At 33.6% G+C, this 12,203-nt stretch overlaps 1 protein-coding gene across 5 annotated transcripts in view; it reads left to right on the plus strand.

Moving 5' to 3' along the window:
* Positions 1 to 12,203, plus strand: part of MYO16 (myosin XVI) — a 359,080-nt gene that overhangs the window by 210,119 nt on the left and 136,758 nt on the right. For all 5 annotated transcript variants that reach the window (XM_071430590.1, XM_071430592.1, XM_071430591.1 and 2 more), the window contains exon 16: positions 139 to 286. In XM_071430590.1, the coding sequence (XP_071286691.1) occupies positions 139 to 286 (148 nt within the window). The remainder of the gene's footprint in view (positions 1 to 138; positions 287 to 12,203) is intronic.

Raw genomic sequence — 12,203 nt, forward strand, 5'->3', positions numbered from 1 at the left:
ATATTTTATATGCTCCCCTCAGATCATTTTATAAGAAACATGGTTTATTCTGAACTGTTGCAATGGTGAATGGTTTAAGACATTTAAGTTTAGAACAATCAGTGTAATTATGAATTTATGTGTTTGTTTCTTAATCAGCTAGGATTTATACATACATGTTGGAGAAGTCTCGTGTTGTTATCCAACCTCTCAACCAGAGTAATTTTCATGTTTTTTACTTGATGATGGATGGATTGTCTGCTGAAGAAAAATACACCCTGTACCTCAGTAATTTATCTGCACACAGGTAGGAAAACAACTTTATATTTAGTATTAATAGTTTTTTTATATTAATGCCTCTCTGCTGTTGAGGTCCTTCTTCTAATAGTTAAAAATCTTCTAACTTTTCAATGAGGTCTGAAATTATTTATTATGGAGTACTTTCTCATGAGTATTTAGTTCTGAAGTACATATATAGTCTCTTAACAAGATCAGAGTTTTATATCCATTTATATTGTTGCCTCAAAGGAGAAAAAGAAATTTATTAGCTCTTTCTCTGTCTTTTGTGGGCTAGAGTAGGTCTATTGTTTTTGGTTTTTTTCCCTGGTGAAAAGTTGTTTCTTAAGGTAAAAACTGTTTGATTTATTTGTAATTTTCTTATGGAATATGTTGATTTTGATGAAATGTCACTAAATGTAACCTGATATCTCCATTTTCATTTTGATACTTACTTTATATCAAATTAGTAAGAAAAACAGAAAGCAAAGTTTTGACTGCTTTGAACCCAATGATAGGATTCAACACCCAGCACCTAAAATACGTTTTTCTGTATGACTCCACATGAGCTGGTTGTCTTGGCTCCTATTTGCAATCAAAGGAGGTTGAGTCCCTGCTCAGCGGTATAATGATTTACAAATGTGGTTCAGTTCATCCAAAGCACAGAGCTTTGTGTGTCTTTATAAACTGTGCTGATCACGTTGCCTTTAATAGTGAGAGCTTAAATATAAAGAGCTGAATATAGACACACAAATATAGCATGTCTAAGGCTTAATATACTCCAAATGTTTACTATAGGAGGAGATTTTGGTTTTTTTTTTTTTCAGTAAATGTTGTGATTATCTCAGAATTTATTCATTCTGACTATTTTAGAATGAAAAAATATTCCTCATTTGGTTAATTTGCATTTTACTCTTCAGTCTTTCCTAAGTGTCAGTGAAATGAGAGTGGGCTATTTAGTATTAATGATCCTCTCTTAAACTGACTACCTTTAAAATGAGTATAGCAAGTAACTGTAAAAAAGACCAATCGTAATTAAAACTATGTAAGGAGAATGTTTTCAGATTTTCACATCTAAGCCTTTTTCCCATGGATATTTTTTTCTCAACTTTTTCATTTTCTACTCTGGCTAGTTACTTGAATGAAATAGCAGTTCTAGATACAAACCTGTAAATAGAAAGATGCTGCATTAATTTTTGCAGAAAAAGCTTAATTGATTATGATTTTTTTCTTAGACAGAAGTCTTCTGACTACCATTGTTTGATATTGTTTTAAGCTGTTACCATTTCTGTATTATACAGAATATCATGCAGCAGTAACTCCGAAGATACCTCAGGTTAAATTCCTTTGTTAAAAATGATTCATGTCAGGGCAGGGAGAAGAGTAAAATTCTATATTTTAAATTGTTTGAGGACTTTGAAGACCAAAGGTATTCTAAGTTCTTGATGATTACTTTTATTCCTCTTCTAGCATAAGTTGTTTGGAAGCCCTCAGTTTGTTCAGAAAGTGAAACAGTTTGAAGTCCTCTTGCAAGAAGCTCAGACAGAAAAGAACTTAGTGTAAACCTGAATAATTAGATTCACATGAACAAAGCTTTAGCTGATATCTGATAATCATCCAAAAAGAACAAAATGGTATTTCTAAATAGATGTCTGAACATTGCAGTACCAAAGCTTTAGAAGTAATTTATAGCTGAATATTTGCATAAACCTGCTTTTATCAATAAAGGTTTTCCTTGCCTATGTACAGTAGATTATATCTTAAATTATTGAGAGTGTTTGGGCCAAATTTTTCTTACCTTAAACTCCTGAGAGCAGTACTTCAGTGAGCTAGATCTTTCTCAGCTGATAAAGTTAAACTAGGGATGAATTTCTACTGCATCAAACTCACTCATGAATCAGGAAGGCAAGATCTGGCCTCTTTTATAAGCTCATTATTTCTGGCTTAGTTAAATCTTGATGAGATCACATCATACTGGTAACATCCATAAGTGATTTTTTAATGTTTTCTTTGAACAAGTGTAATCTTGATTCAAATAGTAAAATTAACTAGATAACAGGCCTTTTAAAACCTTTGGCAGGTTGTTTCTGTCTAGTTGTTTTTTGATCATTTTTCTATTCCTCTTCGCATTGTTTAATATTTCACTTTTATGTAGAAGATTCAACGATCTTAGTAGATAATGGCAATTAAAATCAAAAAGTACCCCAATTTAAAAATTGTTTTCTTAAGCCATTGTAATGTAAGAAAGATTTAAGTGAATGGGTTTTTTTATTCCTATTTTAGATAAAAGTACCTCAAAGATTTAAAGTAATTTTGTCAATATGATGCTGTGAAAGATGAGATTTAGATAGTGTTTTATGTAATATATAATCCTGGGCTGAGAGTTCATGTAAATTGCTTAAAGGAGAAATCCCTCCCTTTTGGAATTATTAAGAATCTCTGTAAGGCTGGGGTGTCACCCCATCGTGTAGGGAAAGTTGTTTGGCTCTAAATCTCTGCTGTTTGGTGCTCTTTTGAGAGGGAGATGGAGCTCAGAAACTTAAATAGGTGTTCTTGCAAGCATTGTAATTGCTGAGGCATCATGCGAGGACAAATAGCTGCACACTTTGTATTGAGCCTGCACACAACTAGGATCTCAATAAGAAAACTAGGATCTTAAAGTAGCAAGGATTTGATCTACATAGGAAAGGATCCGAATGAATACGTCTCCCATTGTATCTGCATGGCTCATGATGGATAAAGACAGAAGAAATTGCTGAAAGGTAAGATCACTTTTCAAGACTGAGCAAGGGAAGCATGCCAGCAATGAAGAGAGAGTCTTTAAGGGCAAGTCAAAGCTTTTTGATTGACAGCTACTCCCCTGTGTTCATTACATTCGGAAACTGGTTTTTATCAGCAGATGGTTGATTGAAAAATTCAAAATTTCTATTAATTTACTGTGTTTCAAAGACAGAGAACTCCAGGACTTCTTTATCTTGATGATGATAATCATGTGAAATACAGAGACATTAGCAATTTGAAATTACATTCTCAATTTGCTCTTGGTTTGCTCTGGATTACTTTTTTTTTTTCTGGGTGCAGATTACAGTCCATGACTGTAAGCAGTACTTTTGTGGTCTCTGAAGTTTAGCCTCACAAAAAAGCATGTACTAGCTTTTCCAGCACGTTTAGTTTTGCCTCATAGTTACAGTAGGTGCTAACTTAGTGGCAAATTTTGCAACCAAGGTGAAATGGAGAACAGTGGGAGAAGTGACAGTGGTGATAGATTGATTTGTAAATGATCTTCAATGCTAATGAAGGAAGGATAGGGAAAAAAAAGGAAAGATAATAGCAATAGAAAAGAAAGTATTTTGGAAAAATATTCTAGAAAATAAGTAGAAAGTCCTGCTTTTGTTGCTTTGGGCCAATTGCTTCATATTAGTATTTCTATTTCGAAGCTGTGGCATATAGAACGATGTAAGAATGTCATTGTGTAACATGTATATGTAAGATACTCAAAATACTGTTATTAAAAATCATGTCTTTACATGTGTATATTTATATTTTAAAATATAGCTTAAGGCCACTTAACTGTAGAAAATTATTTCAGAAAAGATGGTAATTTTGAGAGCTGTTCAACTTGATGTCACCATTTTCAGTTTAAACAAGGTTCCTATTTCTCCTAATTCATTGTACTGTAAAAACGAGTGATAACTTTGAACTGAGGAAAATGTTTATATATACATTTATGTAAGCTGAACTGTGGTCAGGGCATGCACTTTTTGTAATTGCATTATCAAACTGCTGTTCCCAGATGTGTAAAACTTTCCTTTCTCCCCTAGAAGAATGGTATGCACTGCACTGTTTGTTCTGTCTGTCTGTGATGTTTCTCACAGCCCTTAAAAAGCAGTAAAACTCTTCTGCTCCAACAGATGTAGATGGAACATCTACATCTTCATGGAACTGATGTACCTTCTTTTTCAGTTTTTCATTGCAGGTGCCCTCTTCACTCTCAATAAGAAAACTTGAATTTAATATATCAAGGAGTAATTTCAGTAAAGTGATTGATTTTTTTTGTTAAAGTCTGAACTAATTTGAATCTTGATCACTGATGAAATAATTTCCCATTTTAAATTATAAGGCTGGTCTTAAAAAAAAAAAAAGGTTTAAAAATTAGTGTGGTAAAGTGAATGAAATAGAAAAGATCCCAGTAAAGAGAGCCTTATGCATGATATTTTTTGCCTTTCCAGTCATCATCTTTTCTAGCAAGCACTAATACAATATGTTAAAAATAATGATTATTTTAGTAACATCCATATTGATCCCCAGTCCTCCTTTCCCTTATGTATAAGAGCCCAGGATGTGAATTTTCAAGACTATGAGTCGTCTATTACCAGAGATTTCGTCTTTTCAATACACTCAGGAGTCAGTCTGTCTATTTTCTAACTCTTGTAGATATGGACCATGAAGACACTGCACATTTCCATAGCTTTTTTCTTCCTTTTCTTTCCTTGTATCTTTGGATGCCTTTTTTGTTTCCATCCCTTTAATTAGGTTCTCTTTTAAAGCGCAACAGAAAGAAATTATATCTTGAAACTACCAGTTTCTCATACCTGTGCTATTTGTCTACAAACCTTGCTGTGGTAGTCTAACAGTAAATTCATAGAGAAAAGTTGTAGGGGTTTGGGGTTTTTGTTTTGTTTTGTTGTTGTTTGGGGGTGTTTGTTTTATTTTGGAGCTTGTTTTTTTGTTTGGGATTTTTGTTTGTTTTGTTGGTGGTTGTTTGTTTTTGTTTGTGTGTGTGCTTCGGGTTTTGTTATTTTTAAATTTTCCCTACATAATTAGAAAAATAGGCATTGTAGGAATGTTCCAGTCCTCTGATATTTCCATGCTCTTTCCTTGTATTCAAGCCTAATAGATATTTTTTTCTTGTGCATATTGAATTTTTTTAAACTCAGTATGGCCAAAAGCTCAGTTGACAGAAGTGATTACACAGAACCATTCTGATCCCTTTGCTTCACAATTTGCTTGATGCTGTATCTGTGTATGATGACTAGAGGAAAATCCAAGCATTGGACTTAGGTACAAAATGAGGTGGATTTAAGTGTTGTGAATGAAACAGCTGGGTCTGTAAGAGTTACATCAGATTTTCCCATCCTGCTGGAATGATAGTTTCTGTGTGAAGTGCCAAGTTACAGTACTTTATCAAACTGCTGTTAGACATTGTGTGATGAAACTCAGCATGAGATAGCACCAAAATTTTAAGTCTCACCCAAATAAAGCCTAGTGTTGAGACTGCCTGAACTTCACTGTTGGGGATCAATTTAAAGTCCTGCTGACAGAAACTAAAGCTCTAGGCTATCAAGAAATTGGAATTAATTGAATTTAATTTTAGGAGGAGGGTAAAGATCATACTCAGAGATTCCTCTACTGTATCCCACTTTTGCATTATGGGCAGGGTCAGCACAGGAGGAGAGAAGCTGTGGCAGGACATATTAGGGTCACCATCACTGCAGCTGAATGGCCATGAAGGTCAAGTCCTTCTACTTCCAAAGAGACCTTCTTCCAAAGATCTCTTAAATTTAAAACAAGCATTCAAGTTCTGGTTGAACAAGTAAAGTTGCATTTTTTTGTTGTTGTTGTTTTCTGCAGGTTTTCCTGTCCTAACTTGATTATATGCAGCACATTCCTTTTCTCCAAAAATCTTGCATTTTAAGTGCATTAACATTTATAAAACAATGCAGTGATAATAGTAGATCCAACTGTGTACAGTAGCATGCCTAGAGAGCAAAGGGTGTAAAGACTTTTGGAGCACACTTGACAATCTTTCTAAATAATGTGTAGCATGAAGATACAGCTTCAAACAAATGGAAGATTTCAAAACCAAGAAAGTTAAGTCTAAGGTTTTTTTGCTGGAATTTGTTTCAGTACAATTAGAGGATATGGATAGATTAAACCCTAGATAAAATAGAAGATTGTGTTGTTTGTTGGGTTTTTTTGGGGTTTTTTGTTGCTTTTTTTTAACTGCATGGTAGAAAATAATAAAAAGATTATATACTTCCATCAGTTTAAATCTCCCTGATATGATTTACTTTTATTTCAGCTCTCTAGTGAACAGATTTAAATGTGAACATTTATTTCTTGACTATCTTCATGCAATGCTACCATGAAAATCTGATTTACAATGAGTAGTACTCTTTTAAGGGCAAGATTTGTACATTCTGAATGTAATGAGGCAATTCCATTTACTTAGGTTCCAGTGAGGTCTGACAGCTAAACTAAACCAGGCTAGTTATCAGGAGGGAAATAGGGAGAGATATAAAGCAGATGTATTTGAGATTCTGGAGCAGATTTAAACTTGTTTCAGCGAGTTTAATATCTATGTAATCTGGAATATTTTCAATGTCAAAAGTATTGTCTAAATTTTTTCTGTTGTCTTTTGTGCTTTGCTTGTTTACTTTTGCTGCTATTTGTTTTTTTTTTTCCTATTTACACTGTATTTACTGATGTCTCAACTTTTAAAATTATTTCTTTTTTGAGATTGAATCACCTTTACTGCATATAGGACATATGCATATTCCAACAAAATGTGCTTTCACATTGTTCTCTTTAATGTTTTTCCCTATTCTCTTATAACTTCAGCCTCCAGTTCCCATTTATTTCAATAGATTGAATTTTTTAATAGTCTTTATCCCAATGCTCTTACCTTCTTCAATTTTTCTTTATTTTCCTCATTCATGCAGGTTTTCTGAGCAAATAGTGCTCATGAGTTTATTCAACTTGGTTTATTCTTTATGTAAGTAGGAATTGAACCAAAAGGAATTTTTATGGTTTTGTGGAGTTTTTCACCTCTTTTTCTTCTCTTATTCTTTCTTTGAAGGTCAGGCTCCATTAATCTCTTGTACCATGATCTTCAAGTGTCAGTGTTGATCTTTGCACTTAAGAGAAGGAGGTGTGTGAAAACACCAACAAATGAGTGATGTGTGTGATTTGTTATAATAATCATGATTAACTCAGTTTTATTGAGGATGGACACCGGAAAATATATTATATGTTGCATTAAGATACAACTTCATGTTTCAAAGTGATATTGATTGACTGGAACTAATTTTATCTACTTCTAATGTAACATTTCACAATACTATTTTAAGATATATCTGAGATTAAAAAAATTGAGCGGAGTGTAAGTTTGTGAATTTTTTTCATTCAATACTGATTTCCAAAAAAGAATATTTGAAAATATTGATTTTTTACTCTGTGGTCTAATTAATCTCATTTTCCTTATTTGTGTGCTTCACTTCTGTTCAGCTAGCTTTTAGGCTTAGTCTCATATTTTAGGCTTAGACTGCCATATTTTAATGAAAACTAGATAGAAACCACAGAAGCCTGTTAGGGTACAGTATCTAATAGTTTTTTTGGTGTTTTTTAGCAGGGGAAATATGATGACTGAACCATGTAGACTAAATCTTCTTCCTTAAGATCATCACTGCCCATGTTAATATTCAGGAAGTACTAGACAATAATGTCAGTGTTGAAGTTGACATAGAGTTTATTTCTGAAAATTGACTACATTTCCTCTATCTTAAACCCCCTTTCTGTGAGACATTTGTGGATACTTGTGTCCTACAAGATACATTACTAGGAGGTTGGCATTGCAATTACAGAATATATAATCAGGATCACATCTCAGGTTTTCGAAACAAAACTGAAATGCTATTTATCTGTTTTATTTTGCAAATTAAGCATTTATTTTTCTATTAGCAGATACCTACACCTCATACATAAGGCATACCTCTATATTATTAATTTTATTTCACAATATTTGTTTTGAGTATCTGGCTGTGCAGTTGTTTTGAGTGGTTCATCCTGAATTCAGGGTTAGTTACATACACACCTACACACTTGCATTATAATTGCATGTCAAGATATCCAAAGCATTTTTCTTCTTGAAAGCAGAAGCAACTTAGCTTTGGATTTTAATGATTATTTATTTATTCCAGTTTCGACATTAGCAGTTTTAATATTACTGCTTTATTCCCAAAGGATACTTTAAAAAATTACACCTCCAGTGATGTTTAACAATCATTAACTTACTTGAAATTTAAAGAGAATTTTTATTTAGCAAGGTAAAGGTAGTAAAATTGCTCTGAGATGGCTCAGGGTCTTTGTCTGAGGTCCCAAGTGTAGTTGTTATTTGTCTGGCTTTTGGAATAAATGCTGTAGAAATTCTGCTTTGTTCAAGAGTGCAAATCTGAAACTCTTATTCCTCTGGGTATTTTCTTTCATTTGATGTTAACAATCCCCTCTTCATTGTATTATTCTTCATACATATTGATTGACTAGTGGCAGAGGTTGTTCAGTCCCCCATTGGCAGACACTGAGAGGCAGAGAAATCATTCATTTTGATTACTTCTCGTTTCAACAACTTTTTTTCTCTCCGTCATAATTCTAACAAGCTGAACTTGTAAAACTATGTGTAAATGAACACATCATGTTTTCTCAGGAATTAATTTTACATTTATAGTGGTAGAGTAAAGCCAAGGCACGCTTCTTTGTATTTCTGTTTTCCTAAATGAACTCAGATATCTGGTAATATTTGGTAAGTGACATTCCCTTGGCGTCAGTTTGGAATAGAAAAAATTGCATCAGACCATATAAAAGTGCTCTGGATTTTGCCTTTTTATTGCTTTAGTCAGTTTACTTTTGCATGTTTAGTTTTATTCCACAAATTTGCATTTACATCATTTGACTACCATTGATACCATTTGGTATTTATTTGATTTAGAGAGCTTTGTCTTTCTTGTCTGCTTTGGTATGATATAGAAACAGGTGCAGAAAATAGAAGAATACTCTGTCTTTCATGTCCATGGCATGGCATGAAAGATGAAGAATAGGAGGCAAGAAAAAACTGAAATCTGTTTAATTCAAAAGAAACAAACAAACTTGGTAATTAAGACCAGTGGGATCTTAGAGTCTAATGAACACATCTGTCTTAATTTTAGCAGAAAACTATACATACAATAAAACATTGTTTAGAATAAATTGCTTTAAATGGGGAAAGCAAGTGCAAAAATAAACATAACATATACCAGATTATTCTCCAATTTGTTGTGAATTCTATTGATGAGTATCTTACAACTTAAAGTTTCAGGGGCAAGTTCAACCTTTTGTTAGAAAAAAGGGATATCTCCAGAGAGCTATGAAAATTATATATATATATATATATATATATACATATACATGCATATATATATATATATATATATATATATATTTCAGGTTAAATTTGATCCCGTGTTGAAGAAATTAAGTTCTGACTGTTTAAGTGGCCCACCAGTGTTACATGTCAGACAGAAAATGGATGTAGCTCCGAGAGGTGAAATTGCCGAAGAAACCCTGGCTTGAAAGTAGATGTGATTACTCACATAAATGGTAGAAAAGTTAATTTGGCTTTTACTTTAAGTACAAAATATGTCTCTGCACTTTACTAGGTTGCTAATCATCTCATATGTGGAGGGAGATTCAGTGGATTCAGCTCCTGAAACCACTTAGCTATTACATTACATAAATCTAGTGTGATAACACAGTTCTGCAATTTATGTTTCAAAAGTCACTCTTAGAATTGTTTTGATACAATTACTGTAGATGAATTTCCAGTCAGGACTGGGTGTTTCAGAAATTGTTATTGACATACAGAACCCCAGTCACTGAACCCAGCTCATCTCAGTGTTAGATCTGGTGGAGCTGATACCCTTCACCGTTGTTTGAACCTGCTGCCTTCCCTTAGCTCCCTGTGCTGCCATGTATTTTTCATTGCACTGGTAGCCAGCTCTCTCTAGGAAATTCAGGCAAGGTCAACTCAAAGTGTAGCATAGTTTTCTGCCTCTAGTTCTTTCATTAATCATAATTCAAAATTACCACTGCTCCGAGGTTAAACCTAATTGTGTGAGATTAGTGCCATTTACACTTTCCATTTACTGGATTTCCACAGTATTTTCTGAAGTTAGTTACTGAAACTGAGTTTTTTCTAAAGCAAATAAGTAACTAATTAAAATTTTCTGAATAGGTTAGTTGAGTGCTAATGACCAGAGGATGTCAGGATCTTAGTTTCATACACCTCCTAAGAAAGGCAACTCTATCAGTCTGGCTTCTGAATTTATTTTATGCAATGTAATGTGGGACAGAATGGTGTGTGAATTTCTTTCAATTAATCACCCATTACCCAGATGATCTTTGGAACTTTTTAATTCTGTGAATAGGTCTTGTCTGAATCCAGTTTGCCTATGACACTTCTCATATCACATGGCACAGAGTGCCATGGCACAGAGTGTATATATATATGTGTGTGTGTGTATGTGTGTGTATATATAAAATGCATACATATATTTGCTTATTGAACCAACAAAAGCTGTATTTTTACTAGACCTGAGTAAATGGAGCTCTGGATCAGACAAGTAGACATGCTGGGGAGAGCTGAATAGCTCCAGAGTGTTTCAAGTTTCTGGATTTTGGACTCTATGATCTTAAAGACCTTTTCCAGCCTAATGATTCTATGATTCTCTGATCTGTGGCCTGTCTGTGATAATAAGCCCTATGTTCTGTGATAATCAGCCCTATGGTCTGATTGTAAGTTTAAACATTTCTTGATCAGTATTAATATGGGTGAGAAAAATTATTAGAACAGATGCAGTTTGCACAAAGAGAGATGCAAATCAAGAAAGCATTCTGGAGTAAAAAAACTTACTATGAATTTTCTACTGACTGAAATGATAGAAAAAGGCACTGAAACAATGTAGAAATACCATTTGACAAACAAACTGTATTTGTAATCATAATTGTAGAGAAGTGCAATGTATGGCTTCTGACAACTGCTGGCACCTTCTAATTTCTACTTTAACCTTTGTGGAATTTTAACCAAATCAAATCATTGAATGGATAGAAATCAATTTGCCAGGCTGGCATTACAGCTTAGTATTAAACCTACACAGTAATTGCAGTATTTATTTTGATGCTGGTACACTGACACCGGTTTTGTATTTTGTTTTCAAGCAAGAAGAGAATTATGAAGACTAAGAAAAGTGATAACTAATCACTGGTAAAAATAAGTCTGTGGCCTTTCACTGTAAATAATTGAAATAGGAAAATAAGTTATTTCATAGACTAATTTTGTTGAAAAACAAATGGAGACTATCCAAAGTCATTAGAATTTTTCATCATTGAATAAAAGCCAGAGAAAGTCTGTATGACCCTTCTTTGTTATAAATATTGCCACTCTGATCTAGTGGGTGGCATCCCTGCCCATAGCAGGGGAGTTAAAACTAGATGATTTTTAAGGTCCTTGCCAGCCCACACCTTTCAATAGTGATGATGATTCTATGTATTTTTCTATTTAAATAATTGTTCATTTGAATTTATTTTTTTATCACTTTTCTGTCTCAAATAGAATTGTGTTAACACTGGCACTGCTAGAGATTGTCCTAGTATTGAGAGTATTTCTTTGTGTTTGCTTCTGTATAACTCATAACTCATGTCTTTGGTTTTAGAGAAATCAGCTTCACTCTCAGAGATACATCTGTACTTCCTTGTAGCTGCAGTTCTTCCCCATTTTCATCATGCTCTCTGACATTCCTTTCCCAGTATATTTTCAGCTCCATTATGTATATTTTCCACATTTCAGACCTAATCTCCTGTTTAAACAGGGCTCCTAAATCAGGTAACAATTAAGAAGAATGGAGCAGCATGTATTAAAATATGTCCTATGATGAACTTCATAGGGTATGTTTTGGAATTAGGTTGGCCTCTAAGACAAAACTGAAACAAATGGGAACATCTCAAATTCTTCAGTGATGTAGTTTATTCTGGAGCCTGTTTAAACATGCAGTTGAAATCCTCTCCAATCTATTCCCATTCCTGCTTCCCATATATTTTAGGAAGGAAAGGACTTGTTTAAAGCATAATTTATTCTGTGA

The sequence above is a fragment of the Agelaius tricolor genome, unplaced genomic scaffold (assembly GCF_023055355.1).
Source record: "Agelaius tricolor isolate 1412-34295 unplaced genomic scaffold, bAgeTri1.0.p SCAF_7, whole genome shotgun sequence".
Lineage (NCBI taxonomy): Eukaryota > Metazoa > Chordata > Aves > Passeriformes > Icteridae > Agelaius > Agelaius tricolor.